Source organism: Sparus aurata, chromosome 10 (genome assembly GCF_900880675.1).
Source record: "Sparus aurata chromosome 10, fSpaAur1.1, whole genome shotgun sequence".
Classification (NCBI taxonomy): Eukaryota; Metazoa; Chordata; class Actinopteri; order Spariformes; family Sparidae; genus Sparus; species Sparus aurata.
In genome coordinates, this window is record NC_044196.1 from 15,958,512 (window position 1) to 15,978,373 (window position 19,862).

Sequence of the window (19,862 nt, forward strand, 5' to 3'; positions counted from 1 at the left end):
TTAAAAAAAAAAAAACTAAATTCTCATCTCAACAGTAGCCACTACTATTAGAAAATACAGAGAAAATACAGAGAAAAATTGGCACAAAAACTCTGCAACAAAAGAAAACACAGCACCACCATGTTTAATTCCTCGGTATTGAAAAATCACATCCTCTCATCTATCATATATTATGATTGTATGGTTGATCATTTGACTTTGTTAATTTGGTTGAAATCATTCCCCGACATTCATGCCAACAAATGTTCTAATTTCTGAATGACTGACATAATTCTGAGTCCCAGAGAGTGCTGACGGTGACATGACAGGACCTTAACATTTTGGCAGGGCAGGATTCAACGTATCCTCTCATCCATTATATGGTGTCCATCTACAGTATACCGAAGGCCAATTTCAGCCTAATCAACCTCCCCAATATGTGTTTCATAACCACAGTTTGATCAGTTCTGCATAAGATCCACTGCTTGACTGAGATCCATCATCCTTCACCCCAAGACCAGGATAGAGAGGCCGAGTGAACGTGGTGTTCTCTTTGTGGAGCAGAGTCATTGTGTCAGAGATGCTATAAAAGGACAAAGTACCAGCTCTATAGTCCAGGTACACTCCAATTTTGGAGGATCGAGGTCCTGACACTGTTTTGCTTCCTTAATTGTGTTGGAAAGAGTAGCCTTGTTGGGAGCAGTCTAGACTCCACGACTTGTTGTTATTTCCAAACTATGAGTCAATAGACGATCTGTTGATGTCTTTGTATGACACCGCCACAGAACAAGTGCAACCCCTCCGAATAACCTCCCAGTAACATCGCCCTGACAAACCCTCTCCGCACAACAGGGACATGCACATGATTATAGAGGGGCAGGGGCTCAAAGTCAGAAACGGGCAGTATGTGCCCATTTTTTCAGGCCTTAATGACATAATATGTAGATTAATTAATGTAAAATGAATCTTAAAAAAGTACTTATAGAAAGCTAACTACTTAGCTGTGTATCCTGTGTAGCTGTGAGTAAGATGCAATTGCCATTTCTTTTGTGTCAATAAAGTATTGTCAACATGATTTTATTCACATTATCATAATAGTGAGGTTTGGAAGATATGCAATTCAGCTGCAATCCTTAAAAAACAATCAAACACTGGTTTATTATTTGGCTATTTATCAAAGGGCAAGTGCAAACTAGAAATACAGGCTACACATCTAAAAATGTGACAAAACCAAGAAATGACTTCTGTGACTGTAAATAGGAACAGCAACAGCAACAGCAAAGTAGCAGTAAACTCGATTTCTGGAATAAGTTTAAGATTTTTGGCAGATAAACACCTGACACAGACAGCTGTCATATTAGATTATTCTTATCTGTCATTAACAAGCAGTTAGCTTAACAAGCACAAATGGGCGCTTTTCTGAAATATGACTCATATCTAAACATGTTGAATAGGTGGAAGGCTACTTGTTAGCCCCCACAAGGAAGTTATGTTAATGGATTTATAACTCACAAAGATTCAAGTCTCTCCACTGTCACGTCTCATCTATGTGCGTGGTGGAGTTCTGATGAGGCAGCGGCTTCTCGTACGTATCATTCAGCCACCGTAAGGTTTATTTCACATCCCTATGCACAACAGGAATGTATTTATTCATTAAAAAAACACACAAAAAAGGCACTTTATAATACGAGCCCAGTCAGCCGGACATGCATCAAACATAATAAGACAACATGACCGAATGAGACAAACTTGAGCAATCAGTGCTTTTATTGTTGAAAAATAGATTTGTCACATATAAATAGAGAGAATAAAGATCAGTGGACAAGGCAAATCATCATCAAACATGTTAAAATAAATCGATCTAGACAGAATTAAACATGAAACACCTTTCATCACTTTATATACATTTATTGTACACATTACCAACATATCAAAGATTTCACAAGCCCAGTGTTCTTATGATTATGATTCATATTATAAATCTTATTTAAACGTGATCAGTGATAACAAACTCAACTTTTCCCTCCACCTGTGTCAGAGCCACCGCTTATCTAGTTTTTGTTCCTTTATGATCCTTCTTCCCTTCATTCAAAGCTGAAATCAATTTTTTTCTTTTAAGTGAATGTCTGTGGTGCGAAAGTTGTCACTTGTAGTGTCAAACCCAGAAAGAGTTCAACTGACCCTGCAGATCCCTTCAGCTCTATGGATCATTTTTAACCTCTTCAGGATCATTGTTTTGGTTTTCGGGCTCTTAAACTCGTATCAACCTTCATCAAGCAGACAAAAACAATTGCAGGCAAAATTACTCTACTGGCAATGGGAGAAGAATTAATCATCTGTTTTCAGTGGGTTTTTCCCCTTTTAAAAAGGGGCTCTCCGCTGGTTTTAATGCCAAAACCCGAATGAGCAGCTTTATTGCCTAAACCTAACCAAGTGCCTAAAACTAACCAGGTAGTTTTCCTTACCACTGAGGTTATTTCAGATCCTTCACCAAGATGTGTAGATAATGTTGCCATGTTGCACCGCTGCCCCAAAAGGCCCCCCAAAAAAAATAAGTTAAAATTTCACCATTTTTTTCCCTTTGTTGTAGACAGCATTTGCTGCCATATCTACTGCCTCCGATAGTGTTTCTGCTCCCTCGACTGCATTACTTCCAATAACGCCTCCCCAAACTCCCCCTGCTGCTGCGAGAGTCACACCTACAGCAGCTCCAGCAGCGACTACCGCAACTTGTCCTCCCCCTGCTGCTACTGCGGCGGCTGTCCCTCCCAGTGCTGGTATTGTCTTCAGGAAATTCATTGGAACTGTTGAATTCTGCAGAGCCGTGATAACTAATCCAACCATTGCTCTTACGCCGCAAAAAGCTCCCAACAACACTCCTGTTGTTGTTCCTGCCAGGTTGATCAGAAACCTATTCGACACTGTGCTTTTAGCCTGTTTTCTGACCTCTTCCACTGGCATGTTTCCTGCTGACTGTCTAATGAGATCTTCTTCTTTCTGGATTTCTTTCTCCACTGCTTCGAAAACCTGATTGACGTAGTAGCCTCCATTGTTTTCCATCACCATCTTGTCTACTGTTTGAAGTAGCTCCTCCACCTGGAACTGGTTGCTCCTGTAGTTATTCTGCACTTTGTTATTCCAGTATCTATTATCAATGACGTGGCATCGACCTCCGCAACTCTCTACCAGATCACTTAGATTCTTATTCTGGCAAACAAACTCCTCAATTTTCATCCCTTTAGGAAGCTGGTCACCGTGAGTGAAGACGATCACAGCATATTTTAGTGCATCTTTAGAGAAATACTGGCATATTTTGGTGATGATAGCCTGCTCGTGCTCTGTGAATTTCTCCACCTTGAGCACAATGAGGAAAGCGTGAGGCCCAGGAGAGCATTCTGTGATACAACTCACCATCTCAGGCTTCAAATCCTCCTCACCCTCCCTTGTGTCAAAAAACCCAGGAGTGTCGATCAGAGTGATGCTTCTTCCATTGACAGGTTTGGTTTCTGCTTGACATGTGCTTGTTCCAGAGTTGGGAGAATGGTTGGTGGTGAATAATTTCTCCCCAAATATGGTGTTAGCTAGGTTGCTTTTCCCGGATCCAGTTTTTCCCAGCAGGACAATCCTCTTTGGAGTTGACACTAGAAGAGAAGAATTCATCTGTCAAGTACAATTTATTTTTCTTCTTAGCCTTTTTTAGCTGAAAGCTTTCATCAATAGTAGTACATGTTGTAATTTGTGAAATATCAGAATTCAAAGGCAACTCCAAAAATATATGGGACTGCATAACCAACAACTGCTGCTCTTTGCTAGCAACCATTAACTAATTAAAAGACAGAAACATGAATTCAGAGGATATAACGTATATAATAATTTCCTTACTTGACATTTTGTGAGTTCATTTTAGTTCATTTATTACACTAGCCGTTTTTAGACAGAGCACCAGGCTGCCAATTTGCCCGTCCTTTTGGCGGCTTGGTCTGCGGTTTTAGACAGAGGCCGGCAAATTGGGGGTCTGCTCTGGTCCACCGATTTTCCGCCTCGGAGGGTATCCTTTGCGTGAGATGGGTGGAGGTGTCGATGACGTGCACTGTTGTGCGACCCACAGCCGGGGAGTTTTAAAACCAAGAAACAGCTGATCACAGCAGTCAGTCCATCACTTCATCCGCGGACATTAAGATGAGCAACTGGACAGCCGCTGAGATCCAGGAGATGCTAGCATCTCCACGGTCTCTGTAGCTGTTTGGTTGTGTTAGCTTGATGTTGTGTCGGCAGGCTAAGGACGGTCGCTACTTTCAAATTAAAAGCCGCCCGCTAAGAACCCAGCTCTAAACTCCAATGGGGTGCAATGTAAAGCTCTTATTTTGAAGACAAATTCTATGTCACTGTTCACAGCCCAACGTCGAGCTTCACGTCACATCACATGTTTACGCCTACCTCAGAGGCGGCTTTTGGAAAAGGAGGAATATTACGGCACATTGCCGTCCTTACCTTGGAGCAAATGTTCCGCCTTTTCTATCTAAAAAGGGCTACTGACACCTTGGAAAAATTTAAAAAACTCCCTGCTGGCATATGATGCTATCTGCTAGCTGAAACTACGGGGTTATCAGACAGTTGTCTGAGACAGGTCAGTCTGTGGCTAGCTGGTTAGCAAGCTAATATAGTAGTAACATGATCACTGCTGTTTAATCACTCTCTTCATAGCATTAGTTCAAACTAAAATGTAGGCCATATCTTACCAAATGACAAATCAATCAAATGAAAATGGAAATAATCATTTGTTACAGCCCTATCATATAGCAGTTACCCACCTCCATCTGGTTGGTGAACATCTTTTGTGAATCCTCTCAGTTGGAGAGCTTCCTGGGCAGACTTGAAGACCTACAACATATGTAGAACTTAATACCAAACCCAGTATATACTCTTCTGATGCCGATACAATGTGGACATTTAAACAGGTTGGTCTGTGCACAATGTATTTGTGATTACTTCACAAGAGTCCTCGTCATTGGGGTGGATGACGATGTCGATCAGCATTGGTGTTCTGCTGTTTCGGTTCTGCTCGAACTTATGAACTTCCTCCAGCAGAACCTTGGCTACCACACTGACAGGAAACCGCAGGGCAATCCCAGCTCCGAGTACCGGGAGAGCAACTGATCCAAACCCTCTTTCCTCACAGGACGTCAGGATTGTGTTGATGCCCAGTCTCAGAACCTGGAAAAGGTCAAAATTGAATTAATTTAGAAGGCTAGACATGGGAAATACTGTATCATGATGTAGAGAACTATAAAACATTAATTTCACCTGGACTGCACCTCCCTCCTGGTCATCATCCCAGGGAGAGAGGTTGAGGAAGAACACCGCAATGGACGGAAGCCCTCTCAAGCCTTCTACCAGGATGGTGTCACCAGGCATTGTTTCTCCTCCTGCCTCCTCTCTGAACCTTTCAGCCAGTTGATCTCCAACCATCTCGTACAAAGTGTTCCCGACGCGGGTTGAGACAGGATCATGGCCAACCATGGGCGATACCACAGCATCGACCTAAGAGAACAGAAGAGGGGATTGGAGCCCACAGATTAAATTATATGAGTTCGCCAAGAAGGAATACAAGTTTATCCCCCTTATGGAACGTGTCCTTATTGGCTTGAAGGTCATAACAGCTTGTCAGCCAATAGTGCAGGTTTCTTACCTGCTGGGTCTCAATGGTTCCCTGAATGATCTCTAGATGGACACCATCTCCAGGGGCTCCAGCAGTGGCTCCTCTTGTTGTATTGTCTTGGGCAGAAGTATCTATCTGGAACCCTGAATCACTTGGTGTACCCTTCCCTTTCATCCCTTGGAGGGGCCGATCACATGCCTCCTGCATGGCCCTCACCACCTCTCTTTTGTTATCAATCAGGATGATTCTTCTCAGACTTCGCCCTCCCTCACTACCAAACTTCTTAATCGCAGTCACAATAGCCTCTGAGCACACATTTACAGGGACACCAAACACACCTGAGCTGATACAGGGCATAGCTATGGACTCCAGCTCAAACATTTCTGCTAAATCCAGAGCAGACCGGACAGTTTCTTCCAGTAACGCCCTCTCTCTGCCACCTGATTTACCACCTACAGGCCCAACAGCATGCAGTAGTACCTTGCAGTTTAAGCTCCCCCCTGTGGTCACTACCACTTCACCTGTATGTATTTTCCCAGTCTGCTTTACTAGAGCACGGCTCTCCTTCTGCACCTGAGGGCCACCTGCTTTACTCAGCGCAGCAGCAACACCTCCACCATGGTCAAGGTCTTCATTGGCAGCGTTTACCAGGGCATCAGCATCCAGTTTGGTGATGTCACCCTGGCACACCAGCACCTGGAGGCCATCACAAAGGCTGTAGCTCGCAACTGTGTTTGCTTCACTCAGACTCAAAGAAGCCAAATTCTGTGCAACATTTAGGGGTTCATCTTTCCCAGTGGGCCCTTGGACATATTTTACGGCCCCTAGCGGGTCAGTAGTGACACGATCCTCAGGAAAGGAGTCTAGCAATGTACCCAGCTTGTTTTTGACCTGAGTTACTTTGCTGGATGGACCTTCCAGCACCACAGCGGGCCCAGAGGAAGATGTGAAAGGATGGAAGCTAACCCCTGAGTAATCAAAACCACGCAGCTGCAGCAATTCTGGCAACTCTTGGGCTAACTCCAGGGAAGGAAAGTGGAGTATACTTTGGAAACTACGCTGGTCCAAAATAAACCTTATGACAGATTCACTCAGCTCTTCCACCTCATTCATGTGGCCCAACAAGGTGACTGTGCTGTCTGAGTCAAACACGACCTGAGCCCTGTATTGTCCTTGGTTCATCTCATTTGTCATTAACTTGAGCTGTTCCTGAAGCTCAGGTGGCACGGCAGAGCAGTTAGGAACAACAATCTTGACTTCCTTGATCTCACGCTGCAGTGCTGTTTCCATTTCATCCAGTTTATCAGCACAGAGGGTGAACAAACGTAGCTCTGTGTCCCGTAATTCTACTTGCACCTTTCCACCGACCTGCAAAAAGTCACCTAGCACAGCTGGACATCCATAGGCCTTTTTCAAGAAGGCCAAAAGACGTGGGCTGATGTAAGAAACTGACCTTTCTAACACCAGATTCTCCAGATAGGAGATCAACTCTCCAACCTTCAGAATCTCCTCCACAAGACCCTCCAAAACTATCTGACCTGCATCTCCCTGCGTTACCTTCACTCCTGGAAAATTTCGACCTAAACTTTGCTCAATGTCTCTCCAGAGGAGACAGAGTTTGGCTTCGCCCAGTCTGCGAATCCTGGTTTTCTTCTCACATTTGACATGCGAGTCCTCTGCATCTATCAACTTGGCATTCACCTGAGAACGCTCCCCAACTACAACAGCCATGCCAAGCTCGCTGTACACCTTCACCTCATCCGTGCTCTGAGGACAGCTGCTGCAGGACTGAAGCAAAGATTTGATTTTGTCAGGGTCCACCTCATAGTGGCAAAGGTAGCCATCAAAGAGTTGATCGACTTTGGCTTTCCATTGTCCAACTTCATCTATAGAACTAAACTGGGCTGAACTCCTGACTAAAACCCTCTCCTCGTCTGGGAAAAACTGAGCAGAGGACGCGACAGAGGCGAGCTGTTCCTGTAGTTCTTTCTCCGCCTTGGGACATTCCTTTAGGTACTGAAGGAGGTAAGAATCAAGTGGTCGTTCATATTCTTCACCACTTGGTGGAGGTGTTGCGGCAGGAATGGACTGCTCTGGCTGTGACATACAGAAAACAATCAAATCCTATTGGTAAATAGAGAAAAAAAGCTTTGAATACACAACCTTGACTGAATGACAGACATGTTGTGCTAACCTGCACCTGAGGAGTAAAGTCTTGGCTGGCAGTGGAGGTGGTGGTGGGAGGGTCCAGGCTGCCTCGCACGGTTAACACCAGATCATCCACAACATGCTTAGACCTCCGCAGGACGTTCTGCTGATCTGATTTAGAAAGAGTGACATCAGTGGTTCTGCACTTTAAGGGGCACTGTGTAGTTTGGTGGAAGTAATTCAAACTCAAAATTTTAACGGTTGTTAATGAGCTAATCATACAAACATAAATATTTACTTGTTTCCATTCTCAGAGGAAAATGAGGTCTGCAGAGCGTTGTTTGAAGCTGGAAAAGTGGCAGGGTCCGCCACATATAGGCAAAGTAAAACAGCATGAAAGGGTGTTGTCCTTTAAGGTCAGTTTGTTTCTTAAGTCATGAAAATGAATGAGAGTTTCTTCATTTAGTTTGTTGAAGATTTTCTCTTCTGATTAAAATGTCCTCCTCAGAACTACATACTGCGCCTTGAAAGAGGAGGAATGCTGCTCCACAGGCTTATATCAGATGAGACATTCTTTTTCTGTCACTTGCCAGCAGTGATGAAATAAGACTTAGTACATTTACTCAAGTACCTTACTGAACAGCTGTACTTTATTTTATGTCCAGGTCATGTGACTTCATACTTTCCCTCCACTTTTTTTTTTGGAGGCAAATATTGCACTTTTTACTCTACTACATTTATTTAATTACTCTAAGTACTTTCAGATTGCATGCTGCATCAGAGGCAACCATCGCATTTTGAATATGTACTTATTTTATTGGTAGAATATTAAACTGTCTCAAAGGAAACATTCTGACCAAAATGTACTGTGACTGTCATATTTCATACCTGAAAACTCAGTCATTATCTACTCATCCTCATACTGATGGAAAGTCAGGTGAACTTTTGTAATCCACAAAACATTTCTGGCGTTAGTTCCACAAACACACATACACAAATTATATTCGGCCAAATAAATTCCCCCATATCCCAATATATCCCTTACTCATATTAAGTAGTGTAGTTTTTAGCCTACTGCAATAGAAATTCTGCCAATGCTGAGAGGGGGAGACAGCTGATTTCACATCCTGCCAGCTGTTGCAGTCAATTAAACCAGATGTTCTTCCTACTGAGTCTGTGTGATCATGGATTCAAATAAAGGACATTCTTTCAATTGGCATTTAAAGATACTATAATCAGATCAGATATTTAATATTAAAATGAATTTGAAAACATGTTGTGGCCCACCTCTATGGTGTTTGAAAGCAACGCAGTAGACTGTCTCCTTCACGGTCCTCAGTGGTCCGCACTCTCCTCCGCCTGATCTGCGGTGAGAACGGAAATAATTCTCTATCCTCTTCAGCTGTTTCTCCTGCAGGTCGCGGCACTCGAAGAAAACCGGGTGCCGGTAACTGTCAGCCATGTTCGGGCTGTTCTGGTGATAAGAGGTTGTCCCGGTCCGCCGTGCTCGGTGAGAAGAGCGGAGTGTGTTGACTGTCCGGTTTCTCCAACAAGCGCTCCGCCCAAGTGATGAAAAACAAAGGTAGCAAAAATAGCACCGGCTGCGGAAGCCTTGAAAGGGAAAGTGTTTTTGTTGTGTTGTCTAAGTTGTAGTTGTAGTTGTTGTGTTTGTTTGTTTTTTTACATGTGTGAAACAGAGTGATTTTTTACTTTTTCAGATTTTTATATTTTTATTATTATTTTCTTTTTATGGAACGGAGCAAATAAACATTTATTTGTCTTCCCCCATTCCATTTTTTTCCACGTTTTTCTTTTTTATGGGGGGGGGGGGGGGGGGGGGTTTCCATATATTCAATTCTTTTTTTCCTATAGATGTGCTTCGACACAAATCAAAATCAGAAACAATGGGCTGTGAGTAAAGTGTGTATTTATTTGTTTACTCTTAAAATAATGATCAGAAAAAAAAGATCCAAAACAGACTGTTACACATGTACAGAATTTGGATAATGCACATAACTGAAAATAAACTAAATAAATCACATGTCTGCTCTTCATCACCACAAAGCTAAAGGCTAACATGGTTTTAAGTATGTTTTTTTTTTTTTTTTAAACTAAATTCTCATCTCAACAGTAGCCACTATCTTTAGAAAATACAGAGAAAATTGGCACAAATCACATTCTCTCATCAATCGTATATTATGATTGTATGGTTGATCATTTGACCTTGTTAATTTGGTTGAAATCATTCCTCGACATTCATGCCCACAGATGTTCTAATTTCTGAATGACTGACATAATTCTGAGTCCCAGAGAGTGCTGACGGTGACATGACAGGACCTTAACATTTTGGCGGGGCAGGATTCAACGTTAATTTTCACAATTAGTCAATATCACATCCTCCCATCCATCATATGGTGTCCATCTACAGGGCCAATTTCAGCCTGATCAACCACCCGAATATATGTTTAATCACCACAGTTTGATCAGTTCTGCATAAGATCCACTGCTTGGCCAACAAGAAACATCATTCACCCCAAGACCAGGATAGAGAGGCTGAGTGAACGTGGTGTTCTCTTTGTGGAGCAGAGTCATCGTGACAGAGATGCTATAAAAGGACAAAGTACCTGCTCTATAGTCCAGGTACACTCCAATTTTGGAGGATCGAGGTCCTGACACTGTTTTGCTTCCTTTATTGTGTCGGAAAGAGTAGCCTTGTTGGGAGCAGTCTAGACTCCACGACTTGTTGTTATTTCCAAACTCTGAGTCACTAGACGATCTGCTGATGTCTTTGTATGACACCGCCACAGAACAAGTGCACCCACTCCAAATAACCTCCCAGTAACATCGATTTGACAAACCCTCTCTGCACAACACCTGCTTGATACTTGTAAACCTGTCTGAGTGAATACCAATATAGTTGTCGCGGCTTGAACTTGTCGCCCGCCGGTTCTCTTGTGAAAGGGACAAATATCTGTAGGCCGAGTTCACATCCAGTGTCAGAGGACAGCAATCTGGCAAAGCAGAGCAAGGCAGCAAAATGTTATCACCAGCCCTTTGATATTCTGATTATTATTAAAGCATGGTTATATAGTGAATCTGCATAGAATCAAAGTTTTACTCACAGCGTAAAAACTCTTCTCTCGTCTTCGGCACAGGTGGCATCACAACGTCTACAGTAGACACTGACGGAAAAAAAAAAGAAGAAAAAAAATCTAAATACAACTGGATTTGAATGAAACCACCGTATGACTCTAGATTCTGAGCGGCACAGACGTACCTGTGACAGAGATCCTGGGCCACGTGTCGTTGAGGAGCTTCTCCATGTGACCCCTCAGCTCAGACACACAACCGGTCACGGCTTCGAATGAGTGCTGAGGACAAACCACAGGGTCAGAAGGCAGGTCTGGAGATTCACAGGAGGTGGAGAGGGACTGGAACGTCTGCAAACACAAGACATTAAACAAAAAGGGACAAATACAATAAAACACTCTCCATTTGTTCTACTCTTCGGTCCAAAGAATAACACATAGCCAGTTATCTTTTAAGACGGATATAACGAAAGTCAAACCTGATATTCCAATTTGGTCATCATGAGAGTTGCTCTGTCCGATTTGGCCAGCAGATGTCGCTTTCGGGCTCATGTGTTCTTCAGCTTCTACAGTTACAGACTTTGAGTGCTTTGGCTCTAAGGCGCTGATTATTTTGTCATGTCGAATTGAAATAACAAAGTATACAAAGTAGGGCTGTTCCAGCTACATCACCATATCCCTAGTTATGGTGATTGCTCGATTCAGAATTTCATACTTACTTAATTCGCCGCCTTATTTTGGTGTTCACAATCTACCTTCCTTCCTTCTTTTCCTCTCGTTTTCCTTATTTAGTTTAGGTATATGTCAGCTCTGTGGACCTTTTGTCAGCAGTGCCAATTGCAAGTTTTATAAAGCTGCCATTTTTGGGGGATTTTTTTGTATGTCGGGCGAGTGCACAGGAACCATCTACAAAAGTGCAACAACCAACAAACAATGGATGTATGAACTCATTCCGGCGAAGGCAGTGAATAGCCTTCACCGGAATGAGTTCACACATCCGTTGTCTCTGTTGGTTACACAGCAGACCTTGGTCGGGTTCGAACTTTGGTGAATTTTCCATGTGGGGTCAATCTGCTGCGGAAGAACGACGTTATTGAATATTTCTGCTGTTTGGTGTTGTATTGTGTCCCCATTCCCTGCGCGCGACAACCTTTGTGTCAGTACAGCCGATATCGCTGCACAGTTGTTGACTGCTGTTAAGCGTATAAGGAGCCACGATCAAATTCCATAATTTATAAAGTTTATTAGTCTACTGGAAATTTCTTGGACCCAGAAATCGTGTTTCCTATGAACTTTTATGATTGAAATGTAATCTATAGGCCTAGTGGATGAAATTCAACTTGGTTGCTAAGAGTTGCATGTTGGGCAATTTGAGTAATTAGCATAATTAGCTAATTAAGGGGAGACACTACAGGGGAAGAATAGGGCCATTTTTTTAACTAATGTGTATCACCATGAAACTTCCCTAGTTGATTACTTACATCAAGACAATTATTTTTTGTATTATGAGTTTTCTGAAATTGTATGTTTAAATATGCAAATGGGGCATTATCTAATTAAATATGCGCTAATTTGCATACATTTCCAGAACATAAATCTTAACACTGGATAAAGCCAGGATCAAAATTCCTGTTTCGTTTTGTTGACATATTATAGCCAAAGGTTTTTATAGAGGGAATTTTGGATATCTCTTTGTATCACTCCATAAATCAGAAAATACTTTCAACAGCCATAAAAAAACAATTTTCGCCCTGTTTTTAGGAATAAAATGTTATATAAATCAGGCTATGAATGATATATGAACAAACCCCTCTGTTAAAACCTTTAGAATATAGATAGGAATAAAACTGTTAAGTTTGGTGTATATAAGTGCTACTGAAGTGGAGGTTTTTGGCTCAAAGTATAAGAAAAAACTAATTTTGAGAAAACGGCCTTTAAAGATATGTATTCAGGGTTCTCCCCAGACGGCGGAACAACGGCGCTGCGCCGCTATACTGCTAGCTCAGCGCCACTATACTCATTTTCAATGTTAGCTGCTTTATAGTAGTTGTTTGTGGGTCATTTGCATATTTAAACATACAAGTTCAGAAAACTCATAATACAAAAAGTAACTGTCTTAATGTAAGTAATCAACACAATGATACACATTAGTTAAAGAAATGGCCCTATTCTTCACCTGTAGTGTCTCCCCTTAATTAGCTAATTATGCTAATTACACAAATTGCCAAGCATGCAACTTTTAGCAACCAAGCTTAATCTTATCTGCTAAACCTATAGATGACATTTTAAAAATAAAAGTTCATAGGAAACAACATTTCTGGGTTTAGTATGGGCCATATAGGGGTTTCCAGTAGACTATATAAAGTAATACAACCCCAAATCGTAGACATGCCGATTTGTATAGGATTCATTTTACGACAGGACCTCTGTATTTGGTGAAAATGTGTATGAGAGAGAGAGAGAAGAAATTCAAACCCCTCCTGTACAGTTCCTCTCTGGTACCTGAATGAAGTGGATGTTGTCGTCCACATGAGAAAGCTGTTCCAGTTCAGAGTCCCTCCTCCTCAGCTTGGTGATCTCGTCCTCCAGCTGCAGCTGCAGCTTTTCAGCCTTAGTGACGGCAGTCTTCTCCTGGCTTTGCATCAGCTGCTTCACCAGAGTGCGTTTCTTCTTTATGGAGGTGATCAGCTCATCAAAGATCTTGTCGCTGGTCTTCACTGCAGTCCCGCTACAGCTCTGTTCATACAAAGACAGTAGGTTTTACAAGCACACCTTGCCAGAGATCAAAACCTGGACAAGACTTCTTCTTCTCTAATGATCAATAAAGACACAGGATCAAATACTGAAGTCTAACATCCAAACCTTGTACTTCTTCAGAGCTTGGATAAGCTGATTCAGCTCCTTTTTTCGCTCCTTTTCTCTCTGCTGGACTTTCTTTTGACTCACAGTCAGCTGTTTCTGAAATGATAGTACAGTTTTGTTGATACAATCAGCACTTATTCTATCATTTCAGTCACAGGTGGTAATAAAAGTCTACAGTTTACAGTTTCATGATCACTAGTTCATCTGTGTGTTTGCTTCTACCTGTTCCTCAGCCCTCTCTGCTGCAGCTGACACTGTTCTGTGGCCTTTATGCTCATCTATAATGCACAGATAACAGATGCACTTCTTGTCTGTCTGGCAGTAGATCTCCATCAGCTTGTTGTGCTTCATACACATCTTCTCCTGCAGTGGGACTGTAGCAGAGACCAGCTGGTGCTTCTTCAACACAGGAACACTGTAGTGAGGCTGGAGGTGAGTCGGACAGTAAGACACCAGACACGTCAGGCAGGACATGGTGGCTTTGTTGGGTTTGGTCTTAGGGCAGAAATCACAGGCCACAGCAGCAGGGGGAGGAGCCTGCTGGGTGCTCGTCTTCTTCAGATTCTCAACAACCTAAAGGCAACAACATGGAAGGTGCTGAGAAATACTGCAGATTATGACACCAAAGACAAACACAGAATTAGAACAAAATATAGAATATTTCAGATAGGGACTCTCAGAATTTAACAGGCATTCAAATGTATCATGTTACTGCCGTCAGACCTACAGGTGAGATGTTTGCAGGACTACTCAGAATTTGGTCGCAGTTTTAGGCGTTTAAGACTGACAACAACAATCATCAAGAATCTTCAAGAATTCACCAATATTGTGGCACGTCAAAAAACAATTCAAAAATACACAAGTTAATAAAAAGTTAAAAAATATGTAGGTGGAGCGGTTTGAAAAATGTTTGGTAATAATTTATTTTTTTAAACACTCTGTCTGTAAAGTAATGGGCGTGGCTTGCGGTTACTTGACAGCCAAAATGGTTGTCCTCTCCTCTCAGTGCTTATGACCACGTGTTGCATAAAACAAAAAATGATTTCGAAATATAAAAATCCCGCCACCAAGAACTAATATAACATGCTGGATTTTGACAGTTGTTGTGACACAATAGCAGGTATCAGGATATATGGGTTCAACAGTTTGATAGATAGGCTAGTAATCATTTTATTTAGTGCTGCAGTTTAGATCTACATGTTTGGCTTGCAGCCACTGAAGTGGCTCAAAGTGACCCAACAACCTATAACTTGCTGTCAGCAACAACCCACCACCACCTCTATTTCCCGCCATTACCTCAGCCAGCATGTTGTTCTTCCTCAGCACAGGCCTCCGACTGAACTCCTCTCTGCACTGAGGACAGCTGTACTTTCCTCTCTGCTCCTCCTGGTTCCAGCATCTCACAATACAGCTTTTGCAGTAATTGTGTCCACAGGGAATGGTGACCGGCTCCTTCAGCAGGTCCAGACAGACCGAACAACAGAGCTGACTCTTGTCCAAGTCCATGCCGCGCTCCTGCCGCTGCCCAGCCATGTGGATGTGTTTCAGTCATGCAGTGAGAAGAACTCTTAAGTTTCATTTTCTCTCAAGTTTTGGGTTTCAGGGGATGCTTCCTCCCACTGAGGTGGGGCTTTTGCAGCACCCATCCAACCTTGTCAAAGTAAAGTTACTAAACCAGATTACATGCAGTTGCCAGTTAATGGCGAGTGTGTGGTTGGCTGGGTGCATCTGGTATTTATTTCCTGTTTGAGCTCAGTTTAAAAAGCCATAAACTGGCATGTCAAGGCCCCAGACCCCAATGTACTGCAGTCTTTGTAAAGAGAAAAGCACCTGTCCAATAAGGATTTTATCAGCTGTTATCTTACCTGTTCAAAAAGTATGACAATGATTTGAATGCATCACCTCCCCATCACTTTCAAACAGTATACTAAGTAAGTAAAATCAAAAAGTAGCTTTAAAACAAAACAAAAAAAAGAACACAGACAAGTCATTTGAGTCATCGTGTCTCAAGTGTTTTATTTTCTATCAACTAAACAAAAATAAGCACTCAACAAACTTCAGCATTTAAGGCCACAGCACTCTGAGACACATCTTTTTAAAAAGTGTGTTTAAACATTTTTGGAAAAGTCTGTTTTAAAATTAGACAAACTCTCAGCACAGACCCACATCATCCCTGATGAGAAACACATGGAAACCCCAGTGAGGAACGAGTTTAACCAAAGTATGAACCACTTTACCCAGAGTGCTGGTTTGAAGATGCAGAAATGCAACTTTTTGTTTTGTTTTGTTTTGTTTTTTAAGTGAAATGCCTTTTATGTGTTTTTTCTTAAAAATAAATCCTCAACAGTAGCCAATATCTTCAGGAGATAAAGAGAAAATCAGCACAAATCTCTGCAACAAAAGAAAACACTGAGCACCGACCTTGAAATTTGCTTGACATCATCCCTGACATCCCTGCCAATGGAAACTCCCCTTTTTTTAATGGCTGACATAATTCTGAGCCCCCACAGAGGGCTGACGGTGACGTGACAGGACCTGAAAATTTGGGCGAGGTGGGATTCAACATTCATTTGTATTAATTTTTCCACCATTAAAAATCACATGCTCTCATCCATCATATGATGTCCATCTACAGTATATTGACGGGCCAAGTACAGCCTGATCAATAGTGGCAAACATCAACCACCTCAATACATGTTTCATTACCACAGTTTGATCAGCTCTGCATAAGATTTTTCAATATACCCAAAGCTTGACTGAGATCCACCATCCTTCACCCCAAGGCCAGGATAGAGAGGCTGAGTGAATGTGGTGTTTTCTTTGTGGAGCAGAGCCATATAGTTACCAATGACACTATAAAAGGACAAAGTACCTGCCTCATAATCTAGGTAAACTCCGATTGTGGTGTTTTCATAGCATGACACTGGTGTGCTCATACCACTGTGTCGGAAAGAGTAACCTTGCCGGGAGCAGTCTAGACTCCAAGACTTGTTGTCATTTCCAAACTCTGAGTAATATGTGGATTGTTGACTGATGTCTTTGTACGACACCGCCACAGACCAGGTGCCACCACTCCAATCGACCTCCCAGTAACATCGCCCTGACAAACCCTCTCTGCACAACACTTGCCTGATATCCGTCCTGACATTCATCCCGAAATTCATCCCAGAACCCGTCCCGAAAGGCATGTTCTGCTTCGTCCTTGCATTCCTCCCAAAATTCGACCGCCTACGTGAGTAGTTGCTAAAACCACAATTAACATTGTTTTCACTCGTCGCCCGCCGATTTTCTTGTGAAATGGACAAATATTCAGAGACTGTGTTGTGATCCAGTGTTAGAGGACAGCAGTCTGACGGAGGAGTAAAACAGGAAAACCAATTTAATCATCAACCATTTGATATTTAGATTATGATTAATGCACTGGTATACAGAGCCAATAAAAACTATTCACCCTCTTATTCCCTGTTTATTGCTTTTATAAATAGAATTATGGTCAATATAATTTGTCTCTTTTGCCAAGTAAACTGCTAAGTTATGTCAATTTATTGAAAATATATCATGTAAATTAAGTGACTGCACAAGTATTCACCTACTTTAAAGTGAATGACCTAATTTCAACAGAGGTCCAGCCAGTTGGTGCTTGTATTCTCACAACTAGTGAAATGGAGATCAGCTGAGTGCAGCAAATTTGTCTCAACTGATTGTAGTATAAAGACACCTGTGTCTGAAGGTCCAATCACTGGTTAATCAGTATTCCTGGTTATAATTACACCATGAAGGCAAAAGAACACTCCAGGCAACTCTGTGAAAAGGTTTTTGAAAATTGTAAGTTAGGGGATGGATACAAAAACATTTCCAAGTCACTGAACATCCCCTGGAGTTCAGATAAATCTATCCAAACTGAATGACCATACAACCTAACACGAAGGAGACCAGTGAAAGAGACCAACAAGACACCTATGACTTCTCTGAAGGGGTTAAAAGCCTCAGCAGCTGAGATGGGAGAGACTCTTTATACATATGTTGCTCAAGTTCTTCACCAGTCAAAGCGAGAGTGGCAAAGTCACTCAGTATGTTTACATGCACAACTTAGTCAGATTACAGCCATAGTTCGACTATGCTACTCAATCAGACAACTGCAGTTGTCCGAGTATACATGCCAGTGAGAAAATCTTATTATTGGATGAAGCATACCCCGGTACGATAGGTGGCGTCAGAGTTTAAAATTGGCACCCGCCACTCGCCAAATGCGTTTAAAAATATGTTTTGGCGAGTAAAATAAATAGGTCACACGCCATTGGCAGGCTGCTGAAATTTGCCGACTTTGCTATATAACTTTCAACATAAATGCCAAAAAGTAAAACAGACACAGTTTGCTGCTACAGCAGATCTACTGATTGCGTTTCAAATTTCAAATTTGTCCATCGCTGTCTGCCGTCAATCAACATTTGAAAATGTATCAAGCTGCGCAAGGCATGCGTCCGGTATTGGTAAACATAATGACCGGCCACCGCTGTCAACGTTTTTTGTGCCTCTGATTCACGTCTTCATGTCACTCCGCAAGTAGTCCATTCATTTGTCACGACGGAACTTGATTCAAAGCAGAGCTCCACCAAAGAGCCTGTAATCCTTGCGGAAGGTTATCTGATGTGTCAGTGTTTCCCCTATATGCATTTTGCTGCAGGATTTTCAGCGCCGCCTCCGCAAAAAAAGAGACGATTTTTTCTAGGTTTAATATCACAGGCGAATGGCGAATTTAAGTTGCACACAGCGAAAGCACTTCACCCTAAGTTATCTTGCAATCGATTATTACTGTCATTACTGCTATTTGTATAATTTCTACAAGTCACCATTTAAGTGCAACAGGCGACTCATCAAACAAGGGTGAAGTTAGTTTCAGGTTTGGTATTCAGCGTTTCCTACAGGAAATCTGTTAGTTAAGTTCGTGATTGTTAACACTTCAGTGGCTGGTCAAAAACATATTTTGGCCGGTAAAATTTCAAACCCTACCTGTCAAAAATCTAATTCTAAACCCTGGGTGGCGCTGTACCCATTTTAACTAGTGGTAATAGAGCCACCTTCGGCTGACCACTTTACGTCACCAGCATCAACAAACTCTGCCTCGGCATTTGAGAAAAGACGACGTAAAAAGAGCGAGACAAAGCTACATCTTTGTACATTACGTATATGGTGTACATGATAATTACACAAACTAGATGCACAATGGCACTCTTGCTTGCGGTTATTTCACACCAGTGCCACCGCCGCAACCGCCGCAACCGCCGTCCTTCTACTTCCGGCTCATGGCCCCGGGAAAAAAAATCTTGAGCCAAAATCCGATCCGATCTGATGGAATGTATACATGCAGGAGTATAGCGACTATCAATCGAATAGTCTAGGTGTTTTAATCCGACTATGAGAAATCCGATCTGGTCCGATTTTAGTCCGACTAAGGTGTGTACATGCATCTTAAAAATCCGATCATAGTCGGACTAACCCAGTAATTTTGGTTATCTCGTGTGTCATGTAAACGCACCGACTGTTGATCTGATTAAATCTCAGAGTTCACTTAAAGTCATGTGGGAGACTCTAAGCTGTTAACTGTTAGACTGACCATATTGACCATGATTCCATTTATAAAAGCACTAAAAGGGGAAACCATCTGAGGGGGGTGAATATGTTTTATAGAAACTGTGTTTTGAAATGCGAAGAATCAAATGTTTTACTCACAGTGTAAGAAGTCGTCTCGAGTCTTTGGTTCAGGTGGCTTCAGAAAATCGATAGAAGACACTATAAAAAAAAAGAAAATGAAATACCACTGAACCTGAATCAAACCACTGTATACCCCGGGGTTTTTATAGATTGTAAGGCTCACAGAATGCAGCTTTTGCACACCTGTGGATTGACAGGTGCGTAGAGACGAAAATCAAGAAAAAACTCCTGCACACTGTTGGCTTCACTTGCAATTCATTTTGACAACAACGATTTCGTTACTCAGACCTCGATATAACCTGATGAACGTAGCTGAGGAACCAAACATTGTTAGCAAAATTAATTGTGGGTGAAGTGAACAGTGTGCAGGAGTCTTTTTCCTGATGATACTTCTGTAAGGTACCTGTTTTGGA

General features: G+C 42.1%; 2 protein-coding genes across 3 annotated transcripts in view; both read right to left on the reverse strand.

Annotated features, from left to right (window-relative positions):
- Window positions 1-1,728: 1,728 nt before the first annotated feature.
- LOC115589521 (protein mono-ADP-ribosyltransferase PARP14-like) lies at window positions 1,729-9,326 on the reverse strand. 2 transcript variants are annotated; one of them, XM_030430446.1, is made up of 7 exons: window positions 9,074-9,326; window positions 7,839-7,957; window positions 5,669-7,735; window positions 5,284-5,520; window positions 4,969-5,193; window positions 4,791-4,860; window positions 1,729-3,620 (listed from the first exon to the last, which is right to left on the reverse strand). In XM_030430446.1, the coding sequence occupies exons 1-7, from the start codon at window positions 9,246-9,248 to the stop codon at window positions 2,536-2,538; spliced, it is 3,978 nt and encodes a 1,325-aa protein (XP_030286306.1). In that variant the 5' UTR covers window positions 9,249-9,326; the 3' UTR covers window positions 1,729-2,535. The 2 variants fall into 2 exon arrangements, with proteins under 2 accessions (XP_030286306.1, XP_030286304.1); XM_030430444.1 differs by having other exon boundaries at window positions 7,833-7,957.
- A 528-nt stretch (window positions 9,327-9,854) lies between these two features.
- The window catches only part of LOC115589388 (uncharacterized), a 39,087-nt gene continuing 29,079 nt past the window's right edge, over window positions 9,855-19,862 (reverse strand). The window contains exons 20-29 of the mRNA XM_030430230.1: window positions 19,853-19,862; window positions 19,468-19,527; window positions 16,443-17,086; window positions 15,034-15,258; window positions 13,960-14,310; window positions 13,738-13,833; window positions 13,378-13,611; window positions 11,064-11,226; window positions 10,909-10,968; window positions 9,855-10,797 (exon numbers count right to left, since the gene is read on the reverse strand). The exon at window positions 19,853-19,862 is cut by the window's right edge and continues 153 nt beyond it. Of these exons, the coding sequence (XP_030286090.1) occupies window positions 10,256-10,797; window positions 10,909-10,968; window positions 11,064-11,226; window positions 13,378-13,611; window positions 13,738-13,833; window positions 13,960-14,310; window positions 15,034-15,258; window positions 16,443-17,086; window positions 19,468-19,527; window positions 19,853-19,862 (2,385 nt within the window). The 3' untranslated portion in view covers window positions 9,855-10,255. The remainder of the gene's footprint in view (window positions 10,798-10,908; window positions 10,969-11,063; window positions 11,227-13,377; window positions 13,612-13,737; window positions 13,834-13,959; window positions 14,311-15,033; window positions 15,259-16,442; window positions 17,087-19,467; window positions 19,528-19,852) is intronic.